Below are 18,335 nucleotides of genomic sequence, written 5' to 3'. Positions count from 1 at the left end.
TTGCTTTCCTTAGAAATGCTGGAAGAAATGAGAAGGAACTGACCTCATTCGTTGTAATCTCTCAGTGGCTAGCTGGCCTGGGTCATGTTACGGGGCTATGGGGATTGCCTCCTGTTCCACACACAGGCTGCCGGTGGCCTTGGATTGCAGGGGAGGGCAGAAACCATTGAAGAGCACCTGACAGTGTGGCTTTTATTCTGATTGTTTTTAGACACTCCAAATGAGCTCAAATCAGGCTTCTCAAAACAGAGTCTTGGAGTGGGGTTTAGAATTAGAGCAGCATGTCTCAAAAGATGAAAAAGATTGACCGGATCAGACTGTCCATTAGGTATTCTCATTGGGCTCACTCTAATTCTTTAAAAATTTCCGTTTCAGTTCCTCTCTCCCTTTGTTGAGCAGTCTGGGTCAGGGGTGGCTTTTTTCTCTGATGTGCTTCTGGCACTCAGGGCCCCTGCCGATTCTCTCCTCCATCCTCCAGGGGCAGTCTTGACCTAGAATTTGAAGATTGTTGTGTTAGGTTTTGTTACTGCTGGAATAAATTGCCACAAACCTAGTATCTTATTAGAACAACACAAATTAATTATTTTGCAGTTTTGTAAGACTGGAGCCTGAAATACCGTTCACTGGGCTAAAACTCAGAAGCTACACTTCTTTCTGGAAGATTCTTTGGAGATCACCCATTTCCTTGCCCTTTCTAGCTTTTAGAGACTGCCCACAATTTCTTAGTTCATGACTCTTCCCCCATCTTTTTAAAAAAAAAAAAAAAAAAACAACTTTGCATCTTTCTGGTTTTGGCCATTGTCCCATCTCCTGCTCCAGTTTTAAGGATTATGATCAGATTGAGCCCAGTTGCATAATCCACACTACTATGACCATCTCAAGGTCCTTGGTCTTAATCACTCCTGAAAAATCCTTTTTGCCATGTAAAGCAACATATTCACAGTTTCACACAGCTAGGACATGGACATTCCCAGGGCAGCTACTCTGCCTGTCACATCTCCGTTCTCTTTTGTTTAGCAGACTCCAATAGTCTGAGCTCTTGGAGGAGAAAAGCCAGCTCTCTTCTCCCTCAGCACAGTGGGTCCAGGATGTAGTTCTTTCCAAACCTAAAGCCTAGTGTACCCACCTCTAGACCAGTGGTTCTTTGCTCACTGCTTCTTTTCATTCAACAGCCTAGATTTTGGTTGTCTCTCCTGCTTTCCCTTAACTTTCTTCAACTCCCATATCAAGCTGTGCAGTTGCATAGAGATGCTGTGAAAGCCCAACAGTTGAGTGAGGAATAATCCACGGGCTCATTACTTGTTACTCCCTTCCCATTGAAGCGTTTCTCTCTAAGGATCAGTTTGTAGCACCTAAAATTAGAGTAAAACTTTGTTTGGTTAGTCATTCAGATGTACAAGATATAAGGATAATTGGGTAAAAAGATATGGCCCTGACCTCAAGAAGGTCACAGGCTAATTGGGAGACTGGGATAGAGTACAATGATGGCTATATACAGGATGGATACGTATATACATGTTGTGAGTGTGTGTGTGTGTGTGTGTGTGTGTGTGTGTGTGTGTGTGTGTATTGTAAGGGAAGCATACAAAAGGTAAGCTCCCCAGGTCTCCTTGGGGGATTCAGGAAAAGTGCCACATTCTCTTTTCAGGTTAGGGAGCAGTCACATGACCTGCTAATCAGGTAAGAACACTTTCACTCAGTCTTCATGGAAAAAGCTATGTTTGTGTAGTTTTTGACATGGAAAAGAATACATGGCTTTACCTTGATTTTTCCTCTGCACCCAGGTTGTACTGCGTAAGGCAAGTGAATACAACTTCAGATGTGTGTGTGTTTGGGTGTAGAAGTTGTCAGTTTCCTATCAAGATGCTTAACAGTGCTTGATTACATTAAGATGATTTCACATTATTCTTTACATTTTTTATTTATTGTTTGATAACTTGGCAAGATAATTTGGAGAATGATGATTTAAAAGAAAATAATTTTCACTTTGATTAAAAGTAACTACAAGTAGCTTCTTTTAAATATTAATAGACAAAACTGAGCTCAGTTCTTTTTCAAGGTTGGTTTATCAACCGAATGTTTTTGTCTGTTTATAAATCTTCAGTGAAAAAAGAAACATTACATAAATATTATCATGTAATACAGCTAAGTTGAAAATGTACTGAATATGAACATTTCACTTTAGCCTCCAATGAGCAAACGGAAATCTGAGTGTTATCAACGTGAACATACTTTTTTAAGAATTAAAAAGCATAAATGTAGGTTTATAAAATCATTATAAATAAGAGAAAAAAAATTTTCTACCTAGTTGGATAGGCTATTTATGTTTTTAGATTTTAGTTTGGTTAATTCCAGTCACTAGTAGAAAATGTCTCCTTATATAGTTTTCTTCCAGCTCCTTACTTGAAAATGTACATAAACAAATATTTTGTAACAAAATTTATACATATGGGACAATGATCAGTTTTTGATATGTAAATAGAAATATAATATATTCTTAAAAATTTTAATTTTGACCATTGATTAAACCTTCAAAAATCTCACCAAAACGAGATATTTTATCTCCTCTGTGGCTTCCCAAAAAAGTACTAAATTGGTAATTATTCAACTAAGAATACCAAGAAAGCCAGTACACTCAGGATAAAGTCTATTGCCACTAGATAAATTTATATTATGAAAGTGATGATAGTTTAAGCAATCATGAATTAAACAGTGTAGGATATCTAAAGCAGAAAGCTTTACATCACATGCAACTCCTGTCATTCTTGTTAGGAGCTTCCTAGAGCCTGTGTGGAGATGTGTACCCAGCTCAGAGAAAAATGCTCCTTTCCTGATTTCCTGTTATTCTGTACTCCCAATTATATTTTGTAAAATGTAAACAATTACACTGCAAGTTCCATTTGGAAAAATACCATAATCAAATCAAATATGTTTTCTCACTTCCCACGTATATTGTAGTATTTTAGTTAATATGTATCATTAAATAAGCTCAGCACATATTTATGTGGAGTCTACTTCATGTGCTGAGCAGAAGAGAAATAATGATGAATAGAATAAGGTTCTCGCCTTCAAGGAGCACTCATTAAGAAAAAGAGATGCTCCTGTTTGGATCTTCACTGTGTATAAAGCATATGTCTATGTTTGTATACTATTTAGCAATTAAAATGTTGACACTTACAGAGAAGAGTGCTATCATGTCTCCTTTGTCTACCATAAAAGTACCATTTTCAAATCCATGGAAGCCAGCCTGAGATGTGTGTTTTCTGAATTCAAGAAGATTCACTAGAAATTGATATCTACGTATAAATCTTTAGTTATAGGAGACATTGGCTTTGTGACTGTGGTTGTGTATAAATAAAAAGCAGAATGTTCGGGAAACATATTCACCAAGGAGGAACTTCAAAGTTCCAAAAATCTTATGCATCAAGAATAGCATGAAATTATAATTCCTACATTATCACCATTTATGGAGAAACTCCAGAGTGACTGGCTCTGCATTTTATACCTTAGGTTAAACTTGCTTTAGCCTTCTCTGTTCTTTCTGTCCTGCAGTTTCCCAAAATGTTCTTTGAAAATTGGTTGAGTGACTTTTTTTTAAAAAAAAAGAATGTTTTTAAATTTAAACTAATTTTGATGGATCAATTTATAAAAATGGAGTAGAGTACATATTTCAAATGTTGTTCTGCCTCATGAAAACTGCATAGTTTTGTCTGTTCCTTTGCGTCTCTGAACTTCAGTTTCCTTATCTCTAAAATGGGCATAATGAAGATTCTTCCTTCTCATGGGTACATTAACTTATCATTAATGAGTTAATGAATGTCACATGCTTAACACTGGCACCTTGTATGTGCTCACTAGAGCTACCTATTTGTAACAATATTCTCAGTGTTACTTTGGTTCCAAAAATCCACTTTGCTAATATATTTAATGTTAGTCATGCTTTTTAAATTTTTAAAATTTATTTTAGTTAGTTATACATGATAGTAGAATGCATTTATGCACTTAGATATATCATACGTAGATGGGTTATAATTTCTCCTTTTTCTGAGTGTACATGTTGTAGAATCATATTAGTCATGCAATCACATATATACATACAGTAATAATGTCTATTTTATTCTATCTTTCCTATTCTCACATCCCCTCTCCTCCCCTTCTCTCCCCTCCCTTTACTTCTCTACCTAATCTAACACTGTTCTTCTCTAGTGACCCCCTCCTTATTGTGAATTATAATCCACATATTGGAGGAAACATTTGGCCTTTGGTTTTTTGGGATTTGCTTATTTCTCTTAGCATGATATTATCCGATTACACCCATTTACTGGCAAATGCCGTAATTTCACTTGTTTTTAAAGCTGAGTAATATTCCATTGAGTATATGTTAGTAATGCTTTTTGAAGAATTGTGTTGCTCATGAACACATAATATGAATAGATCCTTTTTTTTTAAAATTAGAATTATCACTTTTGTTTTTGGTGAAACTTCATAGAAGAATGATAAATTCTGTTAGGTTAGGTTTTCTTATACATGTATACCATTTCTCCAAAAATATACATTTTAAGATGCTAAAATTCCTTAAAGTAATTTCCTTAGAGTTAGTAAGTGGCCTTACATTCTAGTATATAGACCAAATCAGATTATTTTGCAGCAGAGGGGAATTTATATGTTGCATACAGCTATTTCTCCTCTTTTCTTGTATTTCCCTAACATACACTTTCTCATCCAGTTTCTTTTCCGTTAAAATTTTCACACTTTAGCCACAGTTTGGTATTCCTAGAGCTCATTTTCTACATACTGATTTTGCTGCTCTTCTCTTCTCCCAACATTACGGAATTATTAGAATAGAAATTTTTCTCCTATATGGTGACTTTCCCTCCCCCGCCCATTTCTGCCTAAGGCATTGTCTTTATTGATTGAGAGGCCATTTATGGCAGCTATTTAGCAGTGTGCTGGTTCTCTGCCCTAGTTGGACATGATAATCTCCTAGAGTCTTAAAAAATCCTGGTGCACTGACCATAGCCCAGAAAAATTAAATCAGAACTTCAGTGGGCAAAACCCAGGCATCAGTTTATAAAGCCCTTCAGGTGATTATATAAATGCAGCCAAGTAGTGAGATCTCCTCTTGAGAGGCTATTGTAGGGCACAATTAGGTAGAATTATAGGAATGCATGGGAGGGGAGGAAACTGAGGCAGCCAATAAAGACTATCATTTTGGTAAAATTTGGTCCTGAAAGGGATAAGAGAGAAGCTCCTTGTGACTCCAGAAGCTATAGCAGGAAATGCAGTGTGCTCATGTCTGTAAGAACATTCTAGCATATCCATGTGAGCATGTGTGGCAGTGAGTCTCAGTCACTCCTCTTAAGGGTGTGCCAACAATTTAGGCATTGGAGAGAAACCCAGAGTTTGCCGAAGCTCCTAGATAATTCTAATACACCTTTCCTTTCCTCACTCCCCCACCACCCACCTTTTTTTTTTTTTTTTGGTAGATGTACATGGACAGCATGCCTTTATGCAGCGCTGAGGATCGAACCCAGTGCTTCACAACACGCTAGGCAAGCATTCTGCCACTGAGCTACAGCCCCAGCTCCTGACTTCCCTCTCTTTTCTCTCTACAACCTTTCTTTCCTATGCTGCCAACCTCCTCCCTCTGCCAGTGGCCATTCTTCCTTTCATAAACAAAAGACAGAGGGAAGAATACCAGATACTTGATCACTAAGCTGACTTCCCTTGTAGTGGGCCCATGGCTCAAATAATTCTGAAGTGTTTCAGATTTTCCCTGCTTAGACCATATGCTCCTTTCACCTGGGGCTGAGGCCAAGGGAGTGCTAAGTTAGTAGAGGCTAACCTGAATGGTAGGGAGTCTGAGCTTCTCCCCAAATACACAGGAAGATGGGAGTGGGTGCTGGGTGGGCAGCCAGAACAGAACACTACGTAGAATTCCAAGGGATTTAATATATTGAACTATTTTATGTCTGTATATTTTTATGGGAACAGTTTTAAATAGCATACAGAAAATGCTATCTAGTGCTAGCATTTCTCTGAGTAGCAAATATTTCAGTGAAAAATAATTTTCTGTGGTGTTTTAGAATATAATATGTATCACATTATCTTGTACCAGGCCAAATGGGCTTTATTTACTCAATCACTGTAGTATATAACTCTGTATCTCATCTTACTGATCTTTTTTTTTTTTTTTTCAAAAACACATTACTTCACCAAGTTGAAATTGTGGGTAGAGTTTAGAATACTGACTTCTATCATTGCATTTCTGAGGATTTCAGGCACGAGAGATTGCCTGAAATTCTTTTCCTAGTTACTATTTTATAAAAAGATGTGATTCCTAGGTGCATCATTTTAAGAGCCTGTAGATTTTTTGTCTAAAAAATGGAGTGAATACTGGTAAGAAATTTAAAGCACCATTAAAGCCCCCTGCAAATTGGAGCTAGCATTTGAAATAAAAGAAGGTAGTCAGAAGCCTAAAGATAGTATAAGATCAAATGCATAGCTATCCATTTCGGGTAGTGTTATGCACAGTGCAGTTGACACACAGCATGCTAGAGTTTATCCATTTGATGGAGTGATCATGTTCTCAAAAAAAAAAAAAATGTTTAATATCCCAGAGCAATTTCTTAACAGGACAGAAAGCAGAAAACTACTGTCTAGCTTTTGGAAGTTCCAATTGTCAGGTTTCAATTTCTTCTGTTCTATTTAGGACCAGAGCTTGGGATTAAAAATACTTGAGCCAAAATCCTATAACCCCAGTCCAGTCATGAGAGAAAGAATCATCAGACAAATCCCAATTGAGGGACATTCTGAAGAATATATAACTGGTACTTCTCAAAACTGTCAAGGTCATCAAAACCAAGGGCCTTCTGAGAAATTGTCACAGCTTTGGGGACCTACAAAACTAGAAAACTGAATGTACTGTGGATGGGATCTTGGAGCGGGAAAATGGACATTTTGGGAAAACCCAGGAGATTTGAATAAAGACTGGGCTTTAGTTAATAATAATGCATCAATATTGATTCACTAATTATGACAATTGTCCCACAGTAGCATAAGATAATAATTGTGGAAAATGCTTGTTGAGTTTATGGAGTCTGTTCTATTTTGACAGTTTTTCTGTGAATTCAAAACTATCCTTAAAAAGAAAAAAAAAAGTTATTTTAAAGAAAGAGTTCCTGCCATAAGGTACTGCAGAAGAACCTTAAAATTACTGCTTTACTAAGGCAAGAAGTCTTGCATCCTTTGGGATTCCCACTGTAGACACCAGGGGTGGAGCAGCCCTTATATTTGGTGTTTTGGAACTTAAATATGTTTTCATTTTTTACTGGTGCATTAAATTACACAAAGTAGTGGGATTCATTATGCCATATTTGTGTATGCACATAATCTGATTAATCTCATTCCCTAATTATGGGTTTATCTCCTCCCGTTTGTAAATTCTGTTGGCTTGTCTGTCTGTTTCACTGTAGGGTAGGGTGTGGAGCCATGTAGTGTAGATCACTGATATTTTTTTCAGCAATATTGTATACCAAACATGTCCTGGGTTTCATTAAAATTAACACACCAAGTTTTGAGAAGCCTGTGAGGTAGGCCTACTATTTCCACAAATCAGAAAAAAAAAAAAAAAGGCAACTTGAAAGATAAAGTAATGTGCCCAACCACACATCTGTGTGCTGACAAACTGCTCTAGAGCCTAAGGGATTTCTTGACTCCAGTTCTCAGCCTTTCTACCAGGTACACTGCTCTTGTTATGGAAAGGTGCAGTTCAGCAAGACATTCTTTCCAACCTCTGCCTATGTTTTTTAAAAAAAAAAAAAATCTGTAAAATTTTTTGAAATAATGTTAAGGCACTCAGGAAGTTGCAAAAAACAATACCTACACTTCTGTGTATTCTTCACTCAACTTCCCCAAGTGGAAGCATCTTAGGTAATTGTAGGACAAGATCAAAAATCTGTGTAGTTCTGTGCAATTTTATCCCATGTATAGATTTGAATAGCTACCATCATAAGCAAGATACAAAACTCTTTCATTTCAAGAAACTTTCTCAGGCTACCCTTTTATGTTTGCACCCCATGCATACAACCCTGTCTGCTGTCAACCTCTAATCTTTTCTTCATCTCTATAGTTGTGTCAGTTCAAGAACATTTATATAAATGGACTCATACATTATGTTACTTTTTGAGACTGACTTTTTGCACTGAGAATAAAGCCCTTGAATTCCATCCAGGTTGTCTCAATAACGCATTTCTTTTTATTGCTGATTAGTGTTTAATGAGATGAGTACACTAGGGTTTTTTAACCATTCATCCACTGAAGGACATTTGGGTTGTTTTTATTTTATTTTATTATGGAAAACAATCCATTATAAATATTTGTGTGCATATTTTTGTCTAGTTTTCATTTCTCTGGGATAAATGCCCAAAAATTTGAATGCAAGTCATGTGGAAAGTGCATGTTTAGTTTCTTAAGAAACTGTTAAACTATGTGTTGGAGTGGTGCTACCATTTCATATTCCTAGTACCAGCGTAAGATCTGATTTCTCTGTACCCTCACCAGTGTGTGGTGCTGTCACGCTCTCTCTCAGTCCAAATAGGCATGTAATAATGTCTCATTGTGATTTTAATCTTCATTTCCCTAATAGCTCATGATATTGAAATCTTTCCATGTTATTTGTCATCTACATCTTTTCTTTAGTGGGTTGTTTATTCCTGTTTTTATCCCATTTTCTAATTGAATTGTTTCTTTCTTTCTTTTTTTTTTTTTAATGTTGAACTGTGAGGGTTGTTTACATATTGTGTGGTAAGACCTTTGTCAGATTTATGGTTTGCAAATATTTACTTTTAGTGTGTCATGTGGGTGTTAACTAAATCTGTGACATCATACCATTTCCTGGGGATTCTGATCTTCCCATGTAGAAGTAGAGCCTGCCTTTTTTAACTCTTGGAAATTATCTCTTGAATTTCACCTTGCAAGATTTTGTCAAGCTTATTGAGTTTTTCTTAGAAAAGAAATAGGGTTTTCTCCACTTTCTCTGTAATTCCTTTAAAAGAAGTGACGTTACCCTCTGAGGATGTCTTTCCTCACCCCTCTTGCGTATGATGGTAAGATTATTTTCACAAATATGACTAGCTTTTATGTATTTTGTGATCTCATTACTATGAAATTTTAGCTAACAATCCATACTTTCTTTCTTTCTTCTTCTTTTTTTTTTAAATGACATTTTAGTGCTAAAAGGGTCATCTGACAAGCTTCTGAGTCTAAGCTTTGTCAAGAATTCAGGGCTGAAGCACAAAATACCTTGGCTTCTGGTGTTGGTATTGAAGGGCTAGAAATCCTAAGTCCTTGCCTTCTCCTAGCCTGAGAGATGAGAAGATGAAGATGAAAGATAAACCCTTTCTTACTCAAGGCCTGCTGTGGGCCAGACCTTGTATGCAGGCATAACTCCCTTGAAGGACTTAGGAAAGGGCTTTCTCTTTCAGTGGCTGGAGTTGGGTTTCCTTTATCATGGTGCTGATCAGTGTGCGCTGGCAGGTGGATGATTGAGAGTAAGGTGAAGCCATACGATCTTGTCACTTACCTGGTTGATAACAGATGCAAGACAAGGACTCAAGTCTTCTACTTCCTAGTACAGTATTAGCCCTAAACCCAAAGAAGTTGAGGTTTTTTTTTTTTTTCATTCTTTTTAACAAAGGGACTATTTTTTTTCACAATGTGATAAGATAGTTATAATTAAATTTTTTAAGAATCCAGGGCACATCTAGATACCAAAAATTAGAATTTTCAGTCAGAAATTTTACAAATAAAAATAAAAGCTAAGGAAGAATACATTCTTTAAACTTTGTATAATTGAGCACATAGAAAACTCTCTAGTTATATTTTCTCCTCTCTTTTAGACTACCTTGCAGTCCCCTCGAGTTTCTATGTGGTAAAATTACCATGGCCCCAGCTCAGAATTTGCTGTATTGTAACCAGCGTGGTGACTGAGAACACAGAGGATGTCAAGGAGGGAGGAAGGTTTTCCTCTACTGCCCCTAGATAAAGCATTTGAAAATCTGTCTCTGTCCACAGTAAAGCCTTCCTTCTTGCCAAGGGACTACAGTCACCATTTATAAAACAGGATCCTTGTGCATGTTGCTTGGTTCCTTAATATTGAGCCTTTTTCTTTACAACATATAATCATTAAAAAAAAAAAACTGAGAAAGATAAGAAACAAGGAGAGGAAACCAGGAGTATGAGTGAACAGGAAATTGATACTATCATTAAGGCACTGGCTATGGAAAGAAATACATTAGATTTCTAGAAGAGAAAACATATTTGAACACAAGCCAAGCATGGCTTCCAGTTAGCCACAAACTATAGTAAGTACTTTTCACTTCTAAAATCCTCTATTTTCATTTTGTTAACTTTTTTAGAAGTGGGCATTTTAGGGTGGATCCTATTTTGTTTTTTTTTTCTGAGTAAAGTAATGTTCCTCAAATTACAAAAACATATGATCTGTTCATTTCCATTGTGTGCTTTGACTTACTAATCTCATTCATCACTATATTGTGTCTCAAAATTATCAGCAACTATATTATTCATCTCTAGTGATATTTCTGGATTTCCTAAACGTGAACCCTGACAATCTTGTAAAGCACCCAGATACTTTTGTGTATAGTCTAACATGTAGATACACAAAGCATCAAAGCACCTGTCACTCTCTTCCTGCCAGGGATAGTCTGTTGGCTGTCAGCCATCTGCTTGTTCCCTTCTCTCCCCCAGCTGTCCCACCATACCTCCTTGGGTGGTGGGGAGGGCGGGCATCTCTCCTCCCTTCTTCCTGTGCTGCACTCCTCCAGGCCTTTTTTCCATCCTTGGGATCTCTCAAGGCTCCCTCCTGCCTCTGTGCCTTTGCACATATTGTGTGGGCTGGCAATAATGATTCTCCTGTGTTCTTTGCAGAGATGGTTCTTCCTCCTCCTCCTTCTCAAACAACACCTCCAGGGCTGGGGATGTGGCTCAAGCGGTAGCGCGCTCGCCTGGCATGCGTGCGGCCCGGGTTCGATCCTCAGCACCACATACCAACAAAGATGTTGTGTCCGCCGAGAACTAAAAAGTAAATATTAAAAATTCTCTCTCTCTCTCTCTCTCTCTCTCTCTCTCTCTCTCCTCTCTCACTCTCTCTCTAAAAAAAAAAAAAAAAAAAAAAAAACAGCACCTCCATAGAAAGCCCTATTCCCACATACTATGACTCAGAGCTCCTGGTTTTCTATCACACACCTCTCCTTTCTTCCTTCTTAACACCCCTCAAACATGTTTCCCCCACTGCAACACGAAATTCTATGAGGATAGGGACACTTATATTTGATTAACAATGATTGAAAAAAAATATATATTTTAAAAAATCATCACTAAGTTCCACTTCCTGGAAAAGGGGAGTGGAGCTGAATTTGAAAAGTAGACTGTGTCAACATAGTAAGAAAACAAGAGAGAATTTCAGAAGGAGAGGCTTATGTAAAGTCCGTTAAAAAAAAAAAAAGTGAAGATCAGCCACGTATATGTTGTCATTGTACTGGGCTTGAACAGGGATAGATATTCAATAAACTTTGGAAAGCTAGGAAAAACTTTAAACTCAGGAAGTGACAGGATGACAGTTGCAACAGTGTGGCATCTGGTGGAGGAGTCAGAGGTGTTTAGCAATTGCTATGGAGTAAAAATCTTTAAACCCCACTTTCTGTGCCGCTAAATTTTTCCTCCCTTCCTTCCTTCCTTCCTCTTTATTTTGGCTGCATCATTAGTGACTACGCTCATTAATGTCCCAAGGTGAAACAGAATATAAGTATAAACAGAAATTATTAAAGTTGTACATTCATCATGTGTTTAGGAAAAAAAGGTTATTCCAGTTCAGACATTGTTCCTTTAAAACAAAGGACTTTGAAATCAGTTTGTGATTTGCAAACCTGATTTTGCACACTCAAAGTAAGATACCACTTAGAGATTTAGCTGTGGGTACTTTAGCAAGTGGATACAAAAAATAATTATATTTAATTTGGAAATGTCAATGTATATATTGCCCCGCACAGTAATAATTATATATCTAAAAACAACCATAGATAGGAAATATAACTATTGAAATGTTTGCTTCTTTTAAGAAACGCCAAAAGCTGTGTGGAAGCATATGTTGTTTTCCTGTTGCCAGTTTTGTTTCTGATAAGTTACTGTCTCTCTAAAGACCCGTTTTTTTTCTGCCTGGACCTAAGCACATAACCCAACCCGTCTGTAACATCCTTTGACTACTCATGTCAGAAATTCTGCCTTGTTTTGGAACTGGAGTACAATGGCTGGCTCACTATTTTTGCATTTATTTATAAAGCTGAATTCTAGAGCAATAATTCAGTCGGCAAAGATATTGTTTGTTTTGCCCAAAAAAGAGATATTTTTTCAGTCCTGAAATTAGGTCATATGGTTTTCGCCACAGAAAAGGAAATAGGTTTTTCAAAATACAAGTGTTGTAGCTCTTGCGTATTGATAGGGGAAAGGTAGTTGCCATAGCGACCTGAGAGTGTCAGGAGGGAATTCGGTCATGGCCTGAAGCATCCGGTAACCCACCCCGTCTGGAGAGCCCCTCTGAAAAAAGATTTTCTTCTATGGAAATCATATGAGTTACTAAAGTAAGGAGTTTAATTTCTGCAGCTCAGATTTACCATAGGTTGGTTTGTACTCTCACATTCTATAATTAAAAGTATTTACAAATGACAGTAAATATAATTTTCTTAAGGAATGAAGTTAAACATAAATGTGTTCTTGAACACACAAAATGACCCTTACTCGTATTCATGTGAACTATAGAGCTTGAAAACAAACTGATTCAGTATGTTGACCTGATGTATTTATCAATATTTGTGGTTTGCATAGTTTCAATGTGTTCTTAAGTAGCGGGAACTCTCATGGTGTAGAGAAATCTGCTCGAGCTATGCTGGGTGAAGCAGATGACTTAGTACTCATCTGTAATACTCATATAACAGTAATGCAAACCTGCAGTCGGTAGTTCTGAATCTGAAATTGCTTGAAGCGTAGATTGATGTGTGAACACTGTATTTACAGGACCAAGGCCGCACATTTGCTCTGCAGCTGTGTTTAATGGTTATCAGTTTGGCGCGAAGCATGATTGTTTTGGAGGGAGAATAGACACTTCAGATCCCTTTTGGCAGTTCTGAAGTAACTGAAGTACCTACTGCTGAAGTGAATCATATGCACTTAATTAGATTTGCTACATAATTAGCATTTGAGGAAACCTAAGGAAAATCCTTGTGGGTTGGTGATTTGTTATGTCAAATGTAAGCATGCTTTTTTGGGGGTCTGGGAATTGAAAATGGTGAAATTCTAATGCATTGTAAATATATATATATCAATGGGTTTTTAAATGAGATACTTTCCCAGAGATGGCTGAAATGCTTATCCCAGATCCTATGCACAGGGATAGATGGATCTATCTGCGTGTGGCCATGTCCACTTGATGGCACTTGTCTGTATGCAATTAGCTTTTTACCTTTAATGAGAGTCCACAGCTATGAGGCTGTGCCAGTAACCACTAATTGAAGCTGGTGAGTGCGGTCTGAGACAGTGAGACCCCATACTGTACTTATTTTTACATTTTAATATAAGATTAACTTAATTGCAATGGCTTATGATGTTGTCTGCTGTTTTAATTGTGAAAAGGGAATTTAATTTTATTCTCAAAAGACACTTAAATACTTTAGAAATTTTGTCGTATAGTATTAGAGTTTTCTAAATGAGTTAATCACAGAGAATAGCTATAAAATGTGTGCCATGAGGGGAAGATTATATTTCATATTCCAGTTTAAATTAAAGCTAGGATAAAACTTGTAAACTATTTAAATATTTTAAATAAACGTAGTTTACAGTCTATCACAATGCTACATTTTAATCAAATTAGTTGATTGTGTCATAGATAAGGAAATAAATGAAGGGAAGCAAGTGTAATTTCTTAATGAAGCACTTAAGTGTTTTTTTTTAAAAACTTGTAGTAGAAAAAACTTTAAACTCACAGCCTACTGTGAATGTCCAATTTTTTCTGAGAATTCAAACTCGGCTTTAGAACCCAAGTGGCGGCTCATGCTCTGCATTCAAGCTGCTAGCAATTAACTATAAATAAATTCTCCTCATGTACACATTTCTTATTTGCTCATCTTCTTGGTATCTTAAAAACCCCACCACAACCTGTACATCCAAGCCTATTCTCCAGCCAATGGACCCTCTTCCCTCAAAAGGCACTCAACTATAACATTCTTATAAAATAAAAAAAGATTGTGGTTGGACTTGTCATAAATAAACTAATAATTCCATCAGTTTCTCTTTCACAGGTGCAATGGTAGCACTAAATATAGAATTTGGATATTAGAAATGCCAAAAGGTACTTCTAATCAAATTAATTGTGATGAGCTAAAATTTGGGGTTATATTATATTATATTATAAATAAGCTTATTCACAATAAGCTTATTTAGATGGATCAGAGCAAATTTACTCAATGCTTTTTATCTACTTACTTGGGGCTAAAAGTCCTGTATCCAAGAAGGACTTTTGAACACTTTTAAATCACATCTTTTTCAGTGCATCTGAGATTAACCAGGCACACTGGAACAAATAGCGACAAACGGAGTACACTTGATGACCTCGGTCACCTCATTTCACCTCTCCCAGTCTCAGTTTCTTGCTTGAGACTACCACAGAGTTTTTTTAAAGGATCAGATGAGACTATCTCTATAGTTTTAAGAATTTATTATTAAATAACAATACCATTAAGTCTGGTAACTAAATGTCTGGATCTTTCGTTGCACGTGTTCATATATTTATTCCTTTAAAAAAAAAAACTCATATACGTGCATTTCTTTTTCTACAGTTTTCCATGTTGTTTCTTTGATTATTCACCAGAATATATTGAGTACAAACAGGATTGGTTGTATGTGTCCATATGTACTGGCTTACATCGTTAATTTTGGTGTATGATAAATGTAAATTCCTGTTAGGTGTCTTAACCTCTAATTCTACATGGAGGAATCTGACTGAATATGTGGTTTAGCCCCAAGTAAGTAGATAAAAAATACTGAGTAAATGCTCTGATCCATCTAAATAAACTTATGTGAATATTACCCTTTTATAACCCCAAATTTTAGCTCATCACTATTTATTTGATTAGAAGTATCTTTTGGCATTTCTAATTTTATATTTTTACACTTAACTATAAAAAGTATCCAGAACCAGATTCTAATCACTAACCAATGCTTTGTTAGTAGATCTATGGATTAACATATTTATTTAGAAATATGCACTGAGCAAGCAACATAGACTTTGTGAGAATATGTGCAGAATTGGGTTTATCTTTTTTTTTAAAAGAGAGAGAGAGAGAGAGAGAGAGAGAGAGAGTGTGTGTGTGTGTGTGTGTGTGTGAGAGAGAGAGAGAGAGAGAGAGAGAGAGAGAGAATTTAAATATTTATTTTTTAGTTATCAGCGGACACAACATCTTTGTTTTTTTGTATGTGGTGTTGAGGATTGAACCCGGGCTGCACGCATGCCAGGCGAGCGCGCTACCGCTTGAGCCACATCCCCAGCCCAGGGTTATCTTATCAGCATTCCACTTATCCAATTATGAGAATAAAAACTGAGGCATATTTATTTTCCTCCCAGTTCTGAAAAGTCCCCTGATTGTTGCAATACTAATATAAAAAAATGTGTGTGTGAAAATTCATAGATATTCAACCTGAAAAGCTGCTTTGTAAGAAATATCAACCAATTTTTAAAGGCAGAAACATATGTAAATACAGTAGAAAGGAAAATATATTTTAGATCCTGTAGTTTATTTTCATTAGATTCTAACAATAATTAAAATTGCTAGGCTTGTTTTAATGAATAGGTTTACTAACTTACCATGTTAGTAAAAGTCAATTAACAATTAACAGTGGGGGTCAAGTTTTACCACATCTCCCTAATTATTAGTGAGAACATTTAACATTTATTTTTGCTATGCTTTATTAATAAAACTACAGTAATCTAGTGACCAGAATTTAACTACTGAAAAATAAGTTGGTCTGATTTATTTATTCAGTGAAACCAAATTTTAAAGGTCATGTTGCTATGGTACCCAGGATTTTTTTTTTTTTTTTTTTTTTTTTTTTAGTCTTCAAATCAGTAAAAAAACACTGGCACATCTCTTTTGGTATTTACAGGTGAAGTAAAGTGGACATTGTTTTTTTCCTTTTTCTTGCCTTTTATTTTAGCAAGTTGTTTTGACATTCTTTTAAAAGTAATAGACAATGTAGAAATTTAACATGTTTAAAGAGAAGGAAAAAGCCCTTAAGAAGAGACCTTATTGTTTTTCTGAGAGTATAATTTGTAAAAATAGAAAATAGTTTAGCCATTTTTTTTTTAATCCAGCTTCTCTAACTTTTTAGAAGATGGTACCATTTAGAGAGCAATCACTCTTTTTTAGTAGTTTCAGTTTATAATTAGTGTTGAAACTTAAAAACAGGTTGCAAAGTTGGGACAGTGACAGATTTTAACCAAAATCTTTTTAATGTAGTTTCAGTCCCCTAAATTCTAAAACAATATGTTTTCTCTGTCACAAGACAAAGGAATCGTCAGTTCGAGTTAGGCAGGATTGATTTCTGCCTTCTCGACACCATTTGGTGGTGGTAGACTGCTACAAGAAGAATTTTGTGGGAAAACAAGCAGAAAAATTGAATGCTTTGCAAGATCATCAAAAGTCACTTTTCAGGAGTATTTAAAATTTCCTGGTGCCAGGCACACCAGAAATCCTACCTTACAGAGAGCGATTTGTTCATGAGGTGACCCAGTGCTTCAAGTCGCTTATGTTTATCATTATGCATCCACATTCTAAGGAAATTCCACTTTCAAACGTCCTTGCTGTCGCTGCTGTCGATGCTTTCTTCTATAGGAAGAATTTGAACTATAAAATTTGAGAAGCTTCAGCGTCTGGAAATTTGAGAACATTGCCTTTTTTCCCCCTTTCTTGAATTTAAAGTATTTTAACAAAAGCATTGTAGCCCAGTGCATTTTCAGTGTCAAAACTTGCACACAGTGTGTATCTCAAAAGAAATTATACTTTAGATTTTGAACTTTTAAAGCCTCAGGGCATCTTTAGAGACTATTTGCAGCAAACAGTGTGTTGCAGGAACAGTTAATGAAGAAATTAATTTTTAGCCCTCTTTTTTTTTTTTTTTTCCTGCCCTTCAGGTGGAAATGGTAGGTGACTAGAGTCATAGCTCAAGACTGTATGGGGGAAAGTGAGAAAGCAGAACCAAATGCTTGCAGGTTTTACCTCGAAAACCAAAACAAAGTGATTTACTTTGTGATCACCACTGTAGATTTTAAGAAAATTGAAATGAGTTAGTTTTTTTTGAGTGACTTTAAATAAAGTTATAAGAGACAGAAGTTATTTTTCACTTCCTTGATTTCATTAATTGTTTTTTAAAATAGCAAAATTTATAAAAGTATAGTTTTGAGAAATAGTAGCAGTTTTTATTAGATAGCTGTTACAGTAATCTCTAGATTAATACATGAAATATTGAATTAACATTAAAATTTGATTTTAGAAGTTGTATTGCTTTGGTTTGTACAGGTAATATATCAAGACTCATAGATGGTTTTATATTAACACATGTTTATATTCTGATGTGACTATTGAGTTTGAATCAGGTAGCATTACTATGCATGTTTTAATATTATTCTCCCACTTTGTTTTAGGTAGCTAGAGTACATCCACGGAGACCTGTTTAGATCAGAAATAACATTTTTTTTAACTTCAGAAAATCAGCTTCCATTTAAAAAACTGAATCCGAATATAGATAGAAATATGAGTGTAGAATTCAATTCTATTCTTTAACTTGTTTAAAAAATTTTAGGGAAAAATATACCAAATTACCAGTAATTTGCATAAAAGAGGATGAAATGGGTTTTTAAAAAAGTCATCAGATGTTGATGATGTTTTGGTGAAATTAAGTAATAGAGATCTCAGATTTTTATTTAGTCAAGATTTGGATTTAACACATAGAGGCTTTGCTGAAATAGTTTGGCTTCACAATAATATTTTAGGTTTTATACAAATCTATATAAAATTATATTATTCATATACTCTTTTATTTTGTTATATTGGTTCAGTTGTTTTAAAAGTGAAAGACCTGGTATCAATTAGTGTTTGTTGTATGCATCTTATTTGTGCAGTATTAGAAAAATAAAACAAGCACATCTTTAACATTTAGGGGAGCATTCTGTTAGTTTGGGGGGTTTAAGGATTGCTTTTCAAAGAATTAAT

The 18,335-nt window shown here is 35.7% G+C and overlaps 1 protein-coding gene and 1 long non-coding RNA gene across 4 annotated transcripts in view; one reads left to right on the top strand and one right to left on the bottom strand.

The window, feature by feature from the left end:
* The window catches only part of Bckdhb (branched chain keto acid dehydrogenase E1 subunit beta), a 190,943-nt gene that overhangs the window by 164,904 nt on the left and 7,704 nt on the right, over positions 1-18,335 (top strand). The window contains exon 10 of one of the 2 annotated variants that reach the window (XM_078019698.1): positions 10,948-11,131. The exons of the other annotated variant lie outside the window; for it this stretch is intronic. Within the exon in view, the coding sequence (XP_077875824.1) occupies positions 10,948-11,112 (165 nt within the window). The 3' untranslated portion in view covers positions 11,113-11,131. Of the gene's footprint in view, positions 1-10,947; positions 11,132-18,335 lie in introns of those variants that run through there. 2 annotated transcript variants of the gene reach the window in all.
* LOC144366146 (uncharacterized) lies at positions 332-17,167 on the bottom strand. Of its 2 annotated transcripts, none has more exons than XR_013425031.1 (3): positions 16,823-17,167; positions 1,127-1,352; positions 332-491 (listed from the first exon to the last, which is right to left on the bottom strand). It is a non-coding gene; the product is annotated as an uncharacterized LOC144366146 (long non-coding RNA). The 2 variants fall into 2 exon arrangements; XR_013425032.1 differs by lacking the exon at positions 16,823-17,167 and adding an exon at positions 10,782-10,958.

The sequence above is a fragment of the Ictidomys tridecemlineatus genome, chromosome 8 (assembly GCF_052094955.1).
Source record: "Ictidomys tridecemlineatus isolate mIctTri1 chromosome 8, mIctTri1.hap1, whole genome shotgun sequence".
Lineage (NCBI taxonomy): Eukaryota > Metazoa > Chordata > Mammalia > Rodentia > Sciuridae > Ictidomys > Ictidomys tridecemlineatus.
This window is presented reverse-complemented; position numbering and strand designations above follow the sequence as displayed.